We start from the raw sequence: 19,850 nt of genomic DNA, 5'->3' as shown, positions 1-19,850 counted from the left end.
TTACAGTCACACAATAGGCACCTGCACACAGCCTTACTAGGCGATGAACTAAATCTCTGTTACACTTAATTAGCCTCTGATTCGCAGGGGATAATTTTGATAACTGCGAAGATGTTGCTGAGTGTCCCTGGTGTTACGGTTACTTTAGAGGACGTGGGGGCAAAAACATTGCCCTAAGTCTTTGCGCCTTGTTACAGAAGCCTATAATGTTGTATACTCAAATTAATTTGGCATTTAGCATTTATGATGGTCAAGCCAGGTTTACTTGTACAGCCCTTTGTCACTGTTAGTGTCTCAAAGGGCTTTACAGTGTTCATATTATTATTATGAAAACAAAAAATTAAAATGACACCCCCAAACCCGCAACTTAGGACAAGCTAAAAAAAAAAAAAAAAAAAAAAAAAAAAATCCACAAAAACCCCATTAGGGTGAAACTGAATAAGAAAAATGGCATCCCCAGTCATAGACCTTCAACTGAGGATAAGGAAGAAATTTCACCAGAACCTCATTAGAAAAGAAAAATTGAAAAAAAAAAAAAAACCTTAGTAAAGCTATTCACAGAGGGATCCCTCACCAGGATGGTCAGGTGTGCACCAGATGCTAAGAGTGGGGAAATGGTTCCTGATTCCAGACCCCTGAATCATCTAACCACTAACACCAGACGCCTGGTACTGCCCTCATCATCACCTTTTCAGTTGGACATCCAACTGAACCAATCATTTCCCGTGTTGGGTGGTGACATCATCAAGATATGCCAGAGCTGCAACGAGGCAGCAGATCATAGCCAAGATAGTGACAGCGCTGATGGTGTGGGGCACTGATTTGATCAGATATTGATGGATGCTGCTATCAAAGCTATTTTAAATCGATTGACATTTCTTCAAAAGGGAAATGTGCCAAGGATCTGCCGTAGCTATGCCTAATGCACTCTTGTTGTCGGATGGTTTCTAATGCCACCCCATGAGCCTTATGTTTTTTCCCCTTCTTATTCAAATTAAGTCTGTATTGTAATGCTTGGCAGCTAATTCTGCTTTGTGACAGAATTACACTCAAGAATGTGCCGTCTTTCACGGTAATAACTGGAGGGATTTTTCCTGAAATAATGAAATATGTTGATAAGCAACATGTTCACAAAAGCAGCTGGCTGTTTGTTGTTTGCAGCATCTTCAGTACTAGCCATGATTATGTTTATCACTGGCCAGTTTGCTGCATAATTTATTATTTTATTTTAGTATATTTTGGAAAATTATTTTCAACATCTCAAAACCCTTTGCATAACAGATTTCCTTTTGTGTTTGGGCCAAATTAGATTTTGGAATTTATCACCCATAAACAGCATATTGTCCTTGCATGATTTACTGACGTGTGTTTTCCCAACATGGTGTTGGTACCATTTACATCTGTTCTACCAAATGAAATGGCAAAATTTTGCATACCACATCACTGTGGTGAACTGGCTGATTGTTTGCATGTGTTGTAAAAAGCTTAATAGCTGCAGTCATTAGTAACAGACTACTAGCAGCAGTCATTATTTTGGCATGCAGTTGGTAGTGCTAAAATAACGCTTCTCTCTGCTATTAGAAAATGTCGCTAATAACCATTGGAAATATGCTAAGAATCAGAATCATCATGAGCTTTACTTTTGATTTAGCATATGTTTCCTAAACCAGTGTTACTGTTGGTTAAATACATTAAGCTATTGTGTCTAAGTTGTTTTAGCATCTAATGGAAATGGAATTAGAGCATCAGGATGCTAGTTATATGTTAGAGAAAATTCAAATGCTTCTCCCACAGAAAACAGCTAACATAAAGGCTGGAAGAAAACAAAAATTAAACACTGACAACAAAATGGAGCATACAAAATTCATGGATTAGACACAATAAGAAGAAGTGGTTAAAAGCGTCCAGATCTACTGCAGTGCATTAACAGCAGCTCGGTCTCCATTGTTCTAAGAGTCTGTGGCCACAATGATGCCACAACACTCCTGAGCCACAGCCGCAGCATAAAACAGTCTGGAGACATACCTGCACACACAGCAGACAAAGTCACTGACTCACTCCCACTTACATAAACAGACATGACCAACATGAATGAACAAGTGCACACAGACCAGAAAAACAGGACAAGCAAACCAAATTCCTAACAACAGGAACCTGAGCTATGGTTAGCTAAACGGACTACCGTTACTACCCTTAGAAGTGAATAAGGGCTCTGTTGTTGTCTTGAGTGTTGTCAGCCGGCTGCACCTGTTTTATTATTTCAGTTAGTCATCATAAGCTTGACTGCACCCAAGTGAGCTTCACAGTAGTTTGTGAGTACCACAGTAGCTCCTGACACACCCTCTACCACAGAAGGAGGTGTAAGAGTAAAACAGTTAAGTACTGCAATGCAATTTGTACTGTCCATGATTGCAGGAATTTAATCTTGCATTATCCACGTACCACAAGTAGAAGATGCAGGTTGCAGGTGTGTTCTATGCTATTTTCTTTGCTTTACCAAGCAATGCATGCGTGAACAGATCTATTCATAAGCTTAGTAATCATTTATGTGGCTAATTGACCAATTCAACTTTGTTTAAATTTGATTTGATTTAAATCCTTTAAAGCAATATGGGAGTTTGGGAAAACGTTTTTCTACTTGAGCTCAAGTCTACACACTAAGTCTATATGCTGCCACTCAGGTTCACCAGGAGCTCCACTGTAGAACACAGATCTTCTGTTTTTTGCCTCCTCATTCATGTGCATTATTTTCACAAAACGACTCTCCAATACATAGTTTTAGTAAAATATGAACAAGTTACAAAAATGACTTTAAGAGTATCAGATATGGAACCTGTGGTCTTTTTTTCCTGGCTGTTGAATTTTCATAATATTATTGCTAATATTATGAGTAAATAGATCCAGTGATCCAAAAGACCCAAAAAGTGGATCCAAGGAACCCACATCGGAGCCCAGTGGTCAGGGTTGATTCTTTCTTCATTTTCTCAGTCTTGATCAGGTCGAGATATAGAGGTACGAATGCTGACAGACTTAGGCACACTCAAAACTCTACTGCAGTAAAATTGAGGTAACACTGATATTTATCTGTAGTCTTTATTAGGCTAATAACTTGTACCTTAAATGTAATTCAGTTTTTTTCCACCCCCTGTAACAGCTACGTGTAGGCCTGTAGTTTTACTCCAGGTCAGTCCAGTAAGCTAAGGTTTCATGTTTTTCAAGTTTTTAGATAAACTTCATGAACTTTAATTGGTAAAAGAGAAAAATCTTACTCAGTTAAGTTTCGGCTTCAAGGTCTGCTTGTTTTGTCCAGAAATGATGGCAGAAGTGGCCATTGAGTGTTTCGGTTCAGGCCCGCCTTCAGTCTGATGGGCTCTGGCTGGACCAGTGCTGGCTTGAATATCTGAGCTCGATTTTATGCTGTAGTGCTACCATCTCTTATACTGGAGTTTGAACTCTCCATGGCCTAATTTATCTAATTAGGCACAGATGGTGGCAGCAGGCAGAAGCACTTACTTCATCACACCTACACAGGTGTTTCACTCAATCGCTTTCTCACTCAGCCAACCAAGGAATTCAACCTCCCAAGGAATACGTATGCATATGGGAGGCAGAAGTCTTATCATACATTAATGTGCAGTGAAATATGCTTACAAAATATGCTATACTTATACACAAGTTCACATATACAGGTTTTATTCCTCTACTGTAAGAATGTATTGCGATTCAAGTATTGCAGTTTGATTTTACAATTTAGTGTGATTTTTGTTTTTTGAATTATCCTACAGTACATGCCACACAGTAGTAGGAATTCGTCATCTGAGTGCTGGAAACCTGAAGATTAATTTGAGATGCAGCTCAGCAATGTGTGTCAAGTTAATCTCTTCATAAATTTGTAAACATTGTGTTTTGGTTAGGTGGCTATTTTTATGTTCATTTATTTGTTTATTCAGAGTGTGTAATGGTTATGATGGAAGTATGCGATGGCTGTTCCCATGTTCACTTACTGTATGTCCCATTAGTTGTTGCAGCAATTTTTGGGTTGATACCATTTGTTACGCAGATTTGGTACAGAATTGAACAATTTTTGATGGTCAGAAAACCCTCCATAATAACATATTAAGACACCAAGACCAAGACGTTTGGAGATTTCTGTAAGAATTGCATTTTTCAGTTACTGGATGCCAAGCATTCAGCTCTGGAAATTGCTCAGAAACTCCCCCTTATTGTCAATATATAAGGAAAACCATGCATCCTCTGAATGCCCTAAGTGTCTAGTTTATTTTACTTTAGTTTAGTCTAGTTTATGTTTCATGAAGCTGGCATTATCCTGAAGGTCAATAGGCCATTTTATACAGTGACTTCAAGTTTCAAAAAATGCTGTCACTACAATGAAATGGCTGCTACATTATCACACATGAATAATATTGGGCTCATTAAGGCCACAATAGTTTTCCAGCCACACTCAATTTATGCAACTCGAAGACTGTGTAGACCCCAGTATGCAGATATACACCATTTTAGAATAGGCGGAAATGACTGCATGCAAAAAACTGCACGGTTTTTGCCCCAAACTGCATAGGATTAGCATAAGGTAGGCATGTCTGCAAAGGGGAGACCTGTGGGTTCCCATAGAACCCATTTTTATTCCGATATCTTGAGATGAGAGGTCAAGGGACCCCTTTGAAAATGGTCAATGACAATGTTTTTCCCTCGCCAAAATTTTGCCTTTGGGGCAATAATTAGCCACCTTGCTAACAACCTAGTGTGACATTCTTAGTACTAATGGATTCCTTACGTTGTCTAGTTTCATATGATACCATCTATTGTAACTTCAGCATGTGTGGGTTAAACATTTTGTAGAATATTGCACACAATTTAGTAGCTTATTACAAAAGTATTTTCGTGTAGCAGCTGAGACCTGGGCACTTTGAAGACATCTGCATCATACAAGGTAGCTAGTTCCCCAGCAGTAATAAAATTGGCAGTTGAATGAATGATTTGAAAATAATGTTCCTCTACAGATTCTGGACAGAAAGAATGGTGAGATTGAGGAGCTGAAGAGCATGCATCGGAGCAAGCAGAAAGCGTCAGAGGAGACCATCCATAAACTGGAGAAGAAAGGTAAGAGGTCACAGAATCGCAGCGTTAACTGGAAGGATGTTTATGTTAGTGTCTCAGGACACTCAGCATAAAAGCCTGTGGATGGAGTTCCACAAAAGACACCACTGGTGTAGAGTGACATTCCCCAGCTGTGCAACTTGAATCACAAAATGTCTGCACGTTTTCCTTCCTTCTTACTTACGCTCCTCTTGATTTTACCTCTCTCCTTGCCTCTCCAGTCTCCTGTCTCTAGACATATCTGAGAACAACCGGGTAACTTTGCAGAGGAATGTACTACTGGCTATTTGATAGAAGCCATGTCTTTATTGACACTGATTTACTGACAGCGAATCAATGTGCATGAGTGTATGTCAGTGTCTCTGCATGTCCGCCTGTGTATACACCCTGAGGCGGGGACTGGCTGCTCTATGTTTCTGTGTGTGTATGTGTGTCTGTGTCTGCAAGCACGCACACGCATATGTGCGTGTTTCTCACCCCAGTTGTTCTTCCTCTCACCCCAGTTCAAAGCATGTTGCGGGAATCCCAGGTCATCTGTGAGAGCAAAGAGAAGCAGATCGCTGAGCTGAAGAAGATGTTGGATCAGAGCGCCGACTGCCTAAAAAATGAGTGGGAGAAGAAGGTATAAGGCTAAGTTGAAGGGCTTGGATATTCTGCAGCCCAGCCCTCTATAAGCAGCCCTAAGCCAGAGGAAGAATGTTTGAGACCGGCAGACTTAGTTGCAAGCAGACAGGCTATCCTGTAGTTTGGAAAAAAAAATATCTTTACTCTTTCATGCTTTGGCTAAGTTAATGTGGGTTTTGTGCTGAAAAATTAATGCTCTGTGCCCTGGGTAAATTGTGTTTTCACTCCTACTAACTCTTGCTAACTGAGCTGTTGGCGCTCAATAAGATCTTAATGCAGTTTCCACTCATCTATTCAGGGTCACTTAGCATCTGATAAGCAAAATTGGAGGCATGATTTTTCTCAGATCTAATGAGAAGAATTAACTCTCTGGTCCTCTGAATGATGTGTCTTCCCCTTGAATAACCAGGCACTATACAATCACATCATATGAAACATCCTTTGAAAAAGTGCAGGACAGAGGGACAAATGAAATACAGCAAACTGGTCATGGAATTACAAGGTGAAAATCTTGGACTGATATGTTTTTTTCATTGCCTACCCTTCAGTTACATGCTGCAGTGGCAGGAATCGAGCAGGAGAAGTTTGAACTACAGAAGAAACACACAGAAAACATCCAGGAACTGCTGGAGGACACCAACCATAGGCTGGCTAAGATGGAGGCTGAGTATAACGCTCGAACACAAGCCACTGTGAGTCCAGGAACAGGCGTGTTCATGTGTGTTTTGATATGTGTGCGTGGATTTGGATGTTGACTAGTGATATCCCAGCTGGTGAATAAAGCTTTAGTTTTGTCAGCACATTAACATAATTTAAAGCTAGACTAGACAATTTTGCCTGTTGGTGACTCCAAGTAGTTGCAAGAGGCAACTGTTAGGCAACACAACATGCTCATGTTTTCCTACCATGCCAGTCTGGGATCACTTTATACCAAAGGGACAAGAGTGGCAGAAGATCTAACGCTGGTTAGTTAGTTAGGCACTTAGTTTTCATAGTCAGCAGCAGAATCTGAATTATTAATTTTTTAACAGAAAAGAAGAGAAGAGATTATTTTGGTGACATCACTGGTTTGTAAAAAGCCATTTTTGGTTGTCTAGGGATCCAGCACATAAGCCCACAACCTAACAAAGTTAAGAAAAACACAAAATTAAGGTTATAGTCCTTTCTAATCTGGGCATTCAGTTTCAGCCACCATCACTGTTGCACCCTATTTCGCTCACTGAATTGTGTCTCATCTTGACTGCTTTCATTTTTAACTTAATACCTTGGTAATGATTCAAAGATTTTTTTTTGTCCTTAGCCACTGGTTTAACAGGAATCTAATTGCTTTACATTATAATATGAAAATGACAGTTCTTTGCCCAAGACTTTCAGGAGTTTCTGGTGTTCATGCCTTTTGGACTGTGTAGTAATGCAGAGAAAAAAAAACAAAAACAGTCAGTGATATGAAGTGTATCCTGTCATAATGGCATTTTTTAAACAATAATTGTTTCTAATCAAAACTGTGCAGTAGCTTCAAGAATCAGACGTTAGAAACATGACCCGCATTGATGTATGTATAAAGGTCCTTCAGTACCCCTGTGGATTTGATCTCACAACCTGGGAAGTGATAACAAGAGAGACATAACAACTTAGAAGTCGGTAGAACTATAGCTGTTTGACATTATGACCAGAGGTGAATGAGTTCATACATCAATTATATTTTTTTATATCTTTTTTTCCTGAGACTGACCACTCCATTATTGAGAAAAGGACATTCATAGATGCTCTATTTTCCATTGAGAGTAACATTCACAAAACTCCAACTACATATTATCAGAGAAAAATATCTCATTCTGGTGAGGGTCTGAAAATGTTGACATTTCTTGATAAACGTGACATTTCATTGTAAAACGTGGGAAGACATAGTGATAATTAGCTGTGGAATTTATTGTATAAACTGAGCACAAAACTGCCATTGACTTCATAATTGAGTATAGACTGCCGTGAAGCAAAGTTTCTTCACATATCGATGAATTCAGTTATTGGAGCTGTACAGAAAGACCTGAGGTTAGACTGATTGCTGTAGCACCATCAAGATTTCTGATTCCATACTGTGCTCGGTGTTATATTGTTTCATCTATGGAAAGACAATTTTAAGAGGACAAAAACAAAATACAGGAATATATGAAGGATGATCAGCAGAAGTTGCTGGCCTCTAACCAAGCCAGAGGATGAAAATGACTCAAATCTCATACCTGTCACCTTATGAAAGCCTCTGGTTTAAGTGTGTATACTAAATGTTGTGCATGGTTATGGGTATGCTTAGAGACACACACACACACACACAGACACCTGTCCAAGCTACCAGTCCTTTGATCTCATATGAAAGGATTTTGGGATTGTATGCATTTTATTAGCAAGGATTATCCACACCAGGGACCAGTCAGATGCAATGCTTAATAAATATAGCATTGTTGTCAGCATTACCATTCAGAGGCTGTCACAGGGATCCTTCATACACACACATTGCTTCTGGCCTTAGTCTGTCAGCAGGCTCACATTTAAGAGGCATCAAAAGCAGGACAGTGCGAGGCCGGTGGTAAGGCCCCTCTTTAATAATTAAGGACAGACAAGGCCCCGGAGGATGAAAAGAGCCCTCTGTCAGTGGAAATTAGCTGCTCAGCTACTGTGAGTTTAGCCTGACCTACACGCACACACACGCACACACACACACACACACATACACACACACACACACACACACACACAAATACACACACTTTACATAGCGTCTTCATAGGGTGTCAGCTGAGGTGAGGTTATGCAGCACCCTTTGTTCCATACTTGATGTCTCTATAGCCAAACCTTTGGAGTCAGTGTCGTCTCATATTCTTTCATTGTGAAAAAAGCAGTTCTCACTCCATTTGGAATGAGAAGTTTTTGGAGTTGATTATACAAAAAGAGAGTGCAAAAAGTTTGAGATAACACACCTGCCGTGTTTGAAATATGAGGACGTTGGTTTGCTTATTTATTTATCGCTGTACCATATTCAAGCGTTCACTCTTTTGATCCAGGAGCCAGCCTTGACTTTAAACATAGGTGACTTGGTACCTTTCAGGCCACTACCCCTCCACTACTGCCTATCAAGGGAAGATATAGATGCCAGCTGAAGTTCATACCCAGGGCACAATGTGAAAAGTTCACTCTGTTCACACAAAAAGCATGCAAGTCAAGACAAGCTCAGTGTCAAGCTAGATTGATGATTCATACTTATTCAAATACAGCATATTGGATCTGTTGCAATGCCACACTGAAATAAAGACTGCTCATCTTCCCATCGCTCCCTGACTGGCTTTCTGTCCGGCACAGATGAGAGATTTCACCTGGATCCCACAGATCTCTCTCAGATGTTATTATTTTTCAACTTTATCTGTGCGCAGGGCAGAACAGGTAGAGTTACAGAGTAGGTGTTTGAAAATAAAGACAAGCTGATATCTGTCCAGCCCCTGTCCCAGCCAAAGTGTGTATTCATGCACGTACACCTCTCAGTTACTGAGCATGATGGCTTAGAGGATACTGCGTAACCACTATGGAAAAACTGTACAAAACAGACTCAGAAGTATGTTTGTTTGACACAGTAAAGTTGGACAGTTGAGGCATTTTTTCCCATATTCATCAAACAATTTTCATTTATTCCTTATTTCTTCAGTTTAATTTTCTTCCCCTATCTCTTCTCTTCCTTTTGACCTTCGTCTCCGTATTTGAAACACAACACGAATGTGTACACGCATGCTGGCAAGCCCCAGCAGATGAGTGATGCTGTCTTGTTAGGCCCTCCCCAAGCTCTGATATAAAAATTGTAAAAGGGCAAATTATACACTTTTTTCATCTTCAAAGACTTTATCGCCTCTAAATCTCTCAGGGGGAGTGGGGCTCATAATGTAGCTTATGTAGGCTGCACTTCTCACCTAGTAATTCTCCCTTTGAAACACCCAATTAGGGGACATAATATGCTCTCATACAGTGTGTCCAGGTGTGCTTAGTCCAACTCCAGTATGGAGACGCGCTGCCTCTCATCTCGTGCCAGGGAGCTAAGTGTCAGCACGCGTCCCAGCACCACACGGGCCCCTTGTTCCTTCTCTTAAGGCCCTTCACCGGTCGCACAGAGACAAAGAATCCCTCTCACCGGCTATGACTGTGCCCAGCCCCGCTCCCTCATTCTTTCCTAACACGCCCGCCTTCCTCCCTCCTGTCATTTCTTCTCCTGTCATCACCAGCCTCTGTCATCGGCTAGATCGACTAGCACACTCCATCTTTAATCAGCGCACTGTCATCGCTTATATCAGCCTGCCTACGCTGCATTCCATGCTGTCATACACACACACAAACACATTTCACAGACACGCATGCACATATATGCACATGCTGGATGACAGTATGCAGAGTAGAGACATTTCTTTTCATCAGAATAGTGCCAGAAGTTCCTGTCTGAATAAGCTGTACTTTGATCACTTATTTTAGTTAAAAATCACTCTTCTGATTGACCATTTGACATTTGGGTTTTGGTGCTGAAGTACTTCTCCCCAGAGCTTGACAGTATACTAATAAGTGTGGTGATTTCATTTCAGCTTATGCATGTGATGAAATTCTAATTTTTGAAGCATGACGACAGAATACTGCTTTAGCTGGTTGTTTTGAGGAATTTAGTAATTGTTAAATTTTAGGAATTTGGCAACTGTGTTAAATTTAAACACAGTTGTTCCCTTTGCAGTAAGAGTTTATCTCACTGGTATGTTTACTCTTGGATACAGTCGGCTGAGGGACAGGCATATTAACATTTGACTTTTTAACTTAAGGTACCAAGATTTTTTTTTTTTTTTTTTTTTTTTTGGTAACAGGAAAAGTAACCTTTAAGCTCATATTGCCTAGAGTTGATTCACAAGTCAGAGTAAGGGCAACAAGGTGAAACAGTAGCTTGGGGTTACAGCAGGAAGGCTTCAGAAACTTTTCAAAGACAGAACAGTTGGCTTCAGAAACTGCTGAAGTTTAACTTTTTAGACTAGAAGAACAAAACAGACAACAACACCATCACAGGTGCCTTTTAAATCATTTTCATCTGATAAGATGTTACCCTGTGTAGCTTTGAGAGGGTTTAAACTGGTTCGACCTTCACTACACTTTGGATAGAAATAACTTTTGCTTTTGATGCATCACAGACCTTTAGAGAAAATCAATGTAAACCAGTCAATTTTACATAAATTACAGCTTTGGCTTGGTCATAAGCACAACATATGACCAATAACTGTAACCTGTAAGTAATAAGTTCATGGATCAAGTCACAGAGGGTTTTCATGAATAAGATTCATTGAATGGAGTGAAATCACTCCATCATTTAGTAAATTAGGTTTTCTAAGATTCAGGCAGCTCTTTAAGTAAAGGAAACGTGGCATGCACAGAAAGTGCACTTTGTAGAGTTACAAATCAGTTTTTGACTCATGTTCAACAAATTCTTACCATCAATCACTTTATATGAATAGTCTGGTTTCTGTGTCTCCAGACACTGACTCAGTTCAAACACAGATTTTGGTTGCTGAGCATAGCGTAGGTTACTATTGTTTCCTCACACGTCTTAAATTGAGGGTTGTCCGTCTTCCCGCTTCTCAATATGGGAGCATTCATTCCTCTGATCCAGTATACTGTAGTTCCTCCTGCTGGTCCCCTCAGTGGTTCATACTGTATTGTTTAGTGGTTTCTGTGTCTCTTTGTGTACTAGGAGCAAACTGTGCATGAGCTGGAGCTGCGAGTGAAGCAGCACTCTGTGGAGGTGGAGAGGGGCAACACGCTGCGTCAGAAAGTGACCCAAGAGAAGGCCCAGCTGGAGATCCACATTGCATCCATCAGTGCTGAGCTGCAGGAGGCCAACAAACGGTCTGGAGCTGTCTGAGAAGCAGATAAAGAGAGGGAGCTAAAGGAGGAGAGGATAGAGGAAGAAGGAGATGATCAACAGATGATGAATTCTCTTCTGATACGTTTCTCAGACCGCCATAACCCATTTAATCACACCATAATATCTTAATATCTATGCAGGTATTACCTGCATAGTTAGCTATGTGGCATGATGTCATGCTATGATAGGATAAGCCCTGTATAGATCATGTAGTGTGTACATACACATTAGGGCGTGACAAAGGCCCTAATCCAGGATTAAGCATCCTGCAGGAGGTTGCTTAATTCTCTGTGTCTACCCTCATATCATAACATATGGATTCTGACTTTACAGCTATTTGTACACTCTTTTTTCTACAGTATACCTAGTGGTTTTATATCACGTAAAACAAGAATTTTGCATGTTACTACAAGCAAAATACAGCATATAGGATATGGATTGCTGAATGAAATTTTACAAAAGTGACTTTGGTTGTTTAATGTTTGGAATGGTATTTAAAGCATAACTAGTTTATCAAGATTTGCCTCCACATTTATAGTACAGTATGTTCTTGAGTTATCAAATGTCACCACCGGTTGCGTGACGAGAACGAAGACTTTTAAGACATTTAAATGTGCTCATGTTGATTGGCACCTTCTCTTAAGTGTTGCCACTTTGTAATGATTGCCCATATGATGAGATTCTCTTATCTTATGGACTTTTTAAATATCATACTGTAGGTGCTACTGAATGTACACAAAATCATCTTGATACTACACAGCAAGATTATGAAAATGGGACAGGCAATGTTTAATGTTCCCTGGCTGTAAAAAGTGTTTTCATTGAAATAAGCAATTCATTTGGAGTGACATGCTGATGAGTTCAGTTTATTTATATTTATCTAACTATCTACCTATTGATACATAGAAAATTTTATTTTATTTTATTTCAAAAATACTGCCAGTAACTTCTCATGAGCAAAAAAGCAGTATTTTCTTATTCATTTCCTTTTCTTCCCAATATATTTTTGTCAACCTAATGTTCCAAGGGCAAGTGTGCAATTCAGTCTTAGTGTGCAGACATCCTAAACAAAACTGAATTGAAGCTGTGAGGTAGATAAAGGCAACTCCTCAGCAGAAAGATATGCAGAGGAGAAAAATCCTTGGTGTTATACTCTATGAGCCTAATGGCGAGGACAAAGAATTCAAGAGTTTGAATAAACCCATACACAAATGAAGAAATTCTCAAAATTCTCATGGTGGTCATCAAACAGGTGTGAAGAGGAATAAATGTGTGCATAGAACTTATGTAACTTCATGTAATCTAACTGAGCTTTTACTGTCAACAGGATCATGTCCCTGATTAAGGAGAAGGAGCAGCAGAGCGAGCAGCATGAGCAGACTTTGCAGAGGCTCCAAGCCAAACATGAGACGGACATAAGCCACTTCCAACAGGAGCATGCTCTCTCTGCTGCTAAGGTACACAGCACTGCCACAGTAACGTCATGGTGCTCTGCAGTGAAATTCAGGTTTAATGTTGATGGATGGAGAAATACAAGATTTTGTCCCAGTTTGACCTCGGTTTGGTTACCACCATTCCCCATGAGGATTTGCCAGCTAGGCAGGAAGAGTGGCTTTTGTGCTCGGTTTAATTTTGAATTTTCCGCTCTTCTGTGTCTCTCCAGGCCTCTGAGGTGATAGAGGACCTGGAGCAGACTGTCGCTCATCTCAAACAGCAGTTCCAGGACAGTGAACACAGAAGACAGAAACAGCTCAAGGTATGTCGTGGTGGCACATGTGGATACATGTTTTTATGTGTAAATATGCATATGTATGACTCATTTATGCAAAAAAGTATGCATCTTTTCTATTTATCAGCCTGACTATAGCTCATGCAGATACACTGGTACAGCTATGAATGACAGTATGCTTCTAGAGTGTTTGTGCTTACATTACTGTCATACAGTACATGCTGTCTGCACTGTATATAATCTCCTGTTACGCATTGTCCTGAACCTGGCATGTCTGTCCTTTATTGTCTAACTCTTTGTAATGCTTTGGCATCAATTTACCATGTCAAATTCGTTGTGCACCATTTACATGTAAACAATTTATGTGCTTGTGATGTTACTGTTTGTGAATCAGTGGGCCTGCTATGTAGTTTATGAGCGAAGGTTACAATATACTGTAGCTTTTGTCCCATAACATCTCGGGTCTGCTCCCTTCAGGACCAAGAGTTAAAGTTTCAGCAGGAAAAAGATGAAGTGCAGATCAACTGTGAAAAAAAGGTAACATGTTCTCTCTCCTACAGGTAAGGTGATCCATTGAACTTAGGGCCTTTTATCATAGCAACCTTGGACAAAGTGACCACGGTCATGTAGAGATCAAAGCCAGGAGCCTCATGTCTCTTGTGGCACCCCTCACTTTTATATTTTATGTCTAGCCTTGTAAAATCAGAGCTGTGATTAACAGGTAAATGTGGGACCGGACACAGAAGGGAGGGACAATGGGACCTAATGGGATTGAGGACAAGAGAGGAGTGGAGACATAGGAGTTTTAACCAAATAAAAGGGATGCTGTCAAACATGCTAAAATATCAGGACAAGACAGGGGGACATTTGTCCATGTGAACCATGCACTGTCACTGTACACACGCCAACATGTAATTGCCCCCACATGCCTTTCTTAGCTTTTAAAAACTTAAAAGGCATAAGGCTGTCATAAAGCATCAGGTACAAAAGGCGTTCTTAATGAGCTGAGCTGGACCAGACCAGACCAGACTTCTCAGGTGACGATCAGGTTTTAAGACCGTAACGCACCCAGGTCATCTTCAGAGTACTGCAGTCATAATGTGTGTGTGTGTGTGTGTGTGTGTTTGTGTATACTGGGTACAGGTGATAGACTGGCACATCTGTAACCCAGGCCATTGGCCCCTCTGGCTGGTACACCTGGAGGGAGGGAGGTTGTCTCTGGCCTCTTTCATCAGGGTCAGGGAGTATTTCAATTAAGTTCATCCATGAGACAACTATAGTGTGCTTTTGCTTTGTGTGTGTGTGTGTGTGTGTGTGTGTGTGTGTGCTTTTCCTTAAACACATCCTGTTTTTTGATAATGTCCTTGGAGCCAACCAGGACAGATAAAAAAAAATATGGCCTCCTTTCCTCGTCTCCTGTGTCCTTTCGCAAGGTGACCGAAGATGAAAATAATTCAAAGGAGGAGTCAGTCATTTATTATCCTCTCTGTTTTTCTCTGGAAAGACACCTCTTTCCACTCTTCAGCAGTGGTAAGGGAGGTACATGACGTAAAAGGGGCCATGGGAGGGTTTCTGGACACAAGAGGGGCCCATATGGCAGCCATACCTTCAGAACAAGAGGCCCTCCCTGCAGGCAAAAAGACTCAGATGGGTCCCTCTGATGGGGCCATAGAGAGAATAGATGTGGCCAGATGCATAAGGTCACAGGCAGAATGGTTTGATGAGTGGTGTTTGATGGAAACTCCTCTCACACTCTTACACACTCTCACTCTCTCTCTCTCTCTCTCTCACACTCAGGTTTTGGCCGTCCACAGTGAAGCAGAGAAAGAGAGAACAGAAGCCAAGAAGAAGATAGCTAAACTAGAAGAAGTGATCAGGTATTTTAAACTGACAAAAACTCTTATCATTTGCGAGTAGCATATGAACAAACTAAAGCTGTTTGTTCCATAATCCTAAATCCAAGCATCACAATAAAAAAAAATGTCAAATGACCAGCCTGTTGATTGGCATATGTGCATCGTTTCCATGGATGCTTCAAGCTTTTCTAATTTTTCCAAGAACCTGCTGTCAGGCAATAGCCTACTCTTCCACGTAATGCTGACATTAAATTAGCCCTTTGCAGTGTTATTGTTTAACAGTTGTAGTTCTAAATTAAATGACACTTCAACCGACATCATTTATTCACAGTTGCTGTTGTACTGCCAATTAGCAAATGTGACAAAGAGTTGTAGAGACTTTTGAGGTGATGTGTGTGTTTAATTTTATAGTCATGGTGTGTGTTTGAGAGAGACACTTGCTATATTTATAGGTTTTGATGCATGTGTAGAGTGCAACTGTGGCTTTAAATGGAGCATAGATGTTACCTTTACCTCATGCAGCATAGCTCAAAATTTTGATTGATTGTTGATTATTGTGTGAATGGGTGAATATGAGGTGCTACAGAAATGCAGTCCATTTACCATTTACCTTTCCACCAACATCACACTTGGCATGTATACAGTGAAATTTGTATATACCTGACTTTGCAAAACAGTAAATATTTATATATAGTATACAAGTCCTTTACAAATTGGGTAAGCATGTGTTCATGGGATCAATTCTTTTTGCAGTATTTCGACGTGGGTGTCTGATTAGGTACTATCAGACACGAGATGACATGAGACATGAGATGTAAAGCAATGCTCAGCATCACACTAGCATTTATCAGGCAATCCATCGTGAACCAGACTTCACAAGAAATTTCTGGCCCTGAACAGTTTAGCTTTGAGTAATGACTTCTCTACTTCATATTCAGGTATATTTCCTTCTTCCTAATTTTGCACTGGAGTTGTATTCTTTTGGTTGTAAAATATCATACATGTATGTTTTGTCTGTGATTTCATAAAATTCGTCTCTAATTCAGTGTTAGTGCACCATGATTCATTTTTTCCTGTTGTTGGCACTACAGATTAGAGCCTTGAGTTTGTGGCTGTAGCTTTGAGTGAGAGTTGCTCATGTTCACAGCTACTGACTTAAGTCTGTGATCACACGAACAGTGTATGAAGTCTTATTTAGGGTGGAGCTTTGCTTTATAAGCCAACCTTTGCTCGCTCTCTTTGATCTGTTTCGTAACTGCAAATAGTGCTGCTGAGAGCCTGGGTGTGAGATGTCTTACAGGTCAGACATTCACATGTGATTCAGGGCATGTGCGTTCACTTTCAGAGGAATTATAGCATAATAGTTCCAAACAGCATTTAACTCTAATGAATTTCTATATTTGGATTAACTTTCTGGGCATGCAAAGGTGAAGTTCAGTGGTGGTAGTTTATTGTTTCTCTTTCTCCTGTTCCTGTTTACTGTTGCTGATGTAAGATTGAGAAATGCTTGAAAAAACGCCTTTTCATTCAATTTGGGGGGAAAAAAGGGTGACCTAAGTGACCTGGGTCATTGTCACCAGGGTTCTGCTCTACAAAAAGCAATAGCGAGAGGATCAGTGAACCACAATATTGCATCATGCTTGCATCTATAATCAAAGTGCAGAACGTCTTGGCATTTATTAATGCCACATGTAGGATTTGCATCAAATATATTTCAATCAGAGAAATTGCGATTGTGATCATAGGACTAATTACTACAAGGCGTGTTAGCTTATTTCTCGTAGAACATCTCTTCATTTCCCCCCATCTGCTGCTTTTGACTTCTTCTTAAAAGGGGAATTCTGAGATGTTGTTGCAAATTGAATCTGACACCTCCAAAAACTTCACCAGATGAGATCATGAAATGGATGATTTTGGTTGCAGTTTGCACCAGAAGTAGTAACATTTTTTAGATTTCAGCGGGTCATCACCACAGTTGAATGTTATTGACAATGTCCTTCATGTTGAATTTAAAGGTCACTAGGCTAATACCTTCCTGGCCATGGCTGTAAATCTCTGCTTCAGCCACTGAAACCTCAGAATCTTCTGCTGCAATGCTTTTTCCCTTACAGCCCCATGCTCTCTCTTAAGACTAGATGTCAGCAGCTCCTCCATTTTCCCTGCACCTTCTGTTCCTCTTTTCTTTAACTCCCCCAAACCTCTTCTTTCTCTTCCCCTTCAGCTCCATCACTCCTTTCCCCCCAGAACTGCACGAGTGTGCTCTGCCGACAGCCTAGGCTTCAACCCAGACTCCAGCCAGTCAGTACATTCCACTGGGTAATTAAACCCATACAGGACCACAATACTGGGTCACAAGCAGATTACAGTTTCCCTAATGAAACTCTAATGTGGTTCTTCACAATTAAACGCATCACTGGTTCAGGCTATTCCACTACCTCAACTTCAGCTCCAGCCCTACCCAGCCAAGCGCAGTCACAGTGCCATCAACCATTGAGGGGTTTTAAACGGTTTGTCACAACATAATAGCAACCCAGAGGCAGTGGATTAAAAAGAATAAGTTGTGTGTTTTTTTCTTATGTGTCCTCATCAGTGGCCCAAGGCTCTTTGCGTCTCAATCCACCACTTTTCAAGTGGTTTATGAAAAGCGAGGATAAATTTCATAAGCTGTAGAAAGCGGTTGCTATTTCTGTCCCTCTCTGTTTATGACAGTGTGAAACAACATGAAAACAAATTTTGTAGTTGTGTGACATTTAGTATTCAGCTTAAAGACTGCAAAGGGACATTGATGGTTGTGCCTGCCTATTGTTTGTGCTTGTCATTGTCAGCCCAGCATCAGAGGACAGGCTTCAAAACAGCAGACAGATCTGTTTGTGCATAAATTATCTCCGACATTAGCGTCAGTAACAAGCCAGCCACTCCCTCGTTAAGAGTTAAACACTGTGAAACGGCAAGTGGCACATCAGGCCCTTAGCTAATTAAGTTCTCAGGCTTCACACACACACACACACACACACGCACACACACACACACACACACACACACACACACACACACACACACACACACACACACACACACACACAGAGCAGTCTGATGTCTGCTACCTGCCTGCTGCTGTGGCAACACTGACGGCCTTTAAAGGCGATCCAGAAGAACTTCAAAGTCAAAGCAAGACCGCACGCCGAGGTGTGTGTGTGTGTGTGTGTGTGTGTGTGAAGAAGGGAGGATAGGTGCTGAAATTAAACAAGCACAACTGCTCAACATGCCGTCTTTGTGCCAGATACTGAGTGGTATACATTTTAGGGTTTTAGGATTTATATTTTATGATTATGATGCTGATCCCCTCTACTTATGATATAAGTGTATCAGTGTACTTGGGCCTTTATGTAAAATTTTGATCTTTTTAATTCACAGTTCTTCATTTCTGCATGTCTTACTTTCTCAGTAAGTCGAGACCAACAGCTCATACTGCATTTGGTGGTAATTCTGATTACTGTTTTTCATACACAGCTGTAATCCACACCTCTTTCTCCTCTGGTCTACACCCACTACTTTCCAAAATAAAAATAAAATCATCCCATCCTGCCATGCAAATGAGGTCCGTGTTACTATAGCAACGACAGAAAGCACTACAAAGCTGTGGAGAGAACAAGTTTCTCTCCTTTTCTTTCATCCCAACGTGCCTCAGATCATTACAGGGCATTAGCATAGAGATAGAGAGATGTGCCAGAGAGAGAGAGAAAAAAAGAAAAAGGAGAGAGGGCTCATCTGGAGAACAGCTTGCCTGCCTGCACAACAATGACCTCCAAATCACAATTTAAAAACATCAGAAAATCAACTGAAGAGTTAAATGAGGCAAAAAGAAAGGCAGTCAGCCTGCTCCCAGATTATAGTATCACTTTCTCTGTGAGGAGACGGTCATGTTTTTTTTCCAGGCTCTCCATCCCATCTCATCCCTCCTCCATGCTGCTTGGCACCCAGCCAGCTTTATCAAAACCATGCACCCCTTAAGGTGTGGTGCAGGGTTTGAGCACCTCTGACTGTGTCTCAGTAGCAACTTCTGCTCAGTTTGATTATTTACCATTTGGAGAAGCAGAAGCCAGATCTACTTTAGAGGCAGCTGGAGTCAAAGTGTGCCTGCCTCTGTAAGTGGTTGCAAAATGACTGTGTGGTCATTTGTCCAAACCTTTTTTTTTCTCTAGGAGTTCTCTAGGAGGCTGTTTGCACACGTTATTCCCATTTTCCCCTGTGGAAAGTCTTCTGCTTTTCCACTATTATCTCATGCTTTTTTGAGCACACATCATGCCTGTCCACATCATGCCTGCTCTCCATCAAGCCAGCCATCCAGTTACCCTATTGCAATCTGCCATAGCAGAGCTCTGTCATAAAAAGGCCACATTTGATGATCAAGCCTACCTTTGAGATGCAAAAAAGGTGATTTTTGGCAAACCATGAAGTAAGCGTGTGTCCGTCTTTCTGTGTGTTTGTCTGCCTGTTCCTTTGTGCATGTGTGCATGTTTCTGTATAGATGCATGCACATGAGATAATGTGCCTCTGCTTGTGAAGGTGTAGGCTGCATCCAGGATTTTTCCTC

General features: G+C 40.8%; 1 protein-coding gene across 2 annotated transcripts in view; it reads left to right on the top strand.

Annotated features, from left to right (window-relative positions):
- cep112 (centrosomal protein 112) overlaps positions 1–19,850 on the top strand; it is a 120,767-nt gene that overhangs the window by 25,684 nt on the left and 75,233 nt on the right. For both annotated transcript variants that reach the window (XM_030057929.1, XM_030057928.1), the window contains exons 10-17: positions 5,022–5,121; positions 5,622–5,740; positions 6,291–6,434; positions 11,498–11,652; positions 12,999–13,128; positions 13,335–13,427; positions 13,878–13,937; positions 15,198–15,277. In XM_030057929.1, coding sequence (XP_029913789.1) covers positions 5,022–5,121; positions 5,622–5,740; positions 6,291–6,434; positions 11,498–11,652; positions 12,999–13,128; positions 13,335–13,427; positions 13,878–13,937; positions 15,198–15,277 — 881 coding nt within the window. The remainder of the gene's footprint in view (positions 1–5,021; positions 5,122–5,621; positions 5,741–6,290; positions 6,435–11,497; positions 11,653–12,998; positions 13,129–13,334; positions 13,428–13,877; positions 13,938–15,197; positions 15,278–19,850) is intronic.

Source organism: Myripristis murdjan, chromosome 8 (assembly GCF_902150065.1).
Source record: "Myripristis murdjan chromosome 8, fMyrMur1.1, whole genome shotgun sequence".
NCBI lineage: Eukaryota > Metazoa > Chordata > Actinopteri > Holocentriformes > Holocentridae > Myripristis > Myripristis murdjan.
The sequence above is the reverse complement of the archived record's forward strand: the minus strand, read 5'-3'. Positions and strand labels throughout refer to the sequence as shown.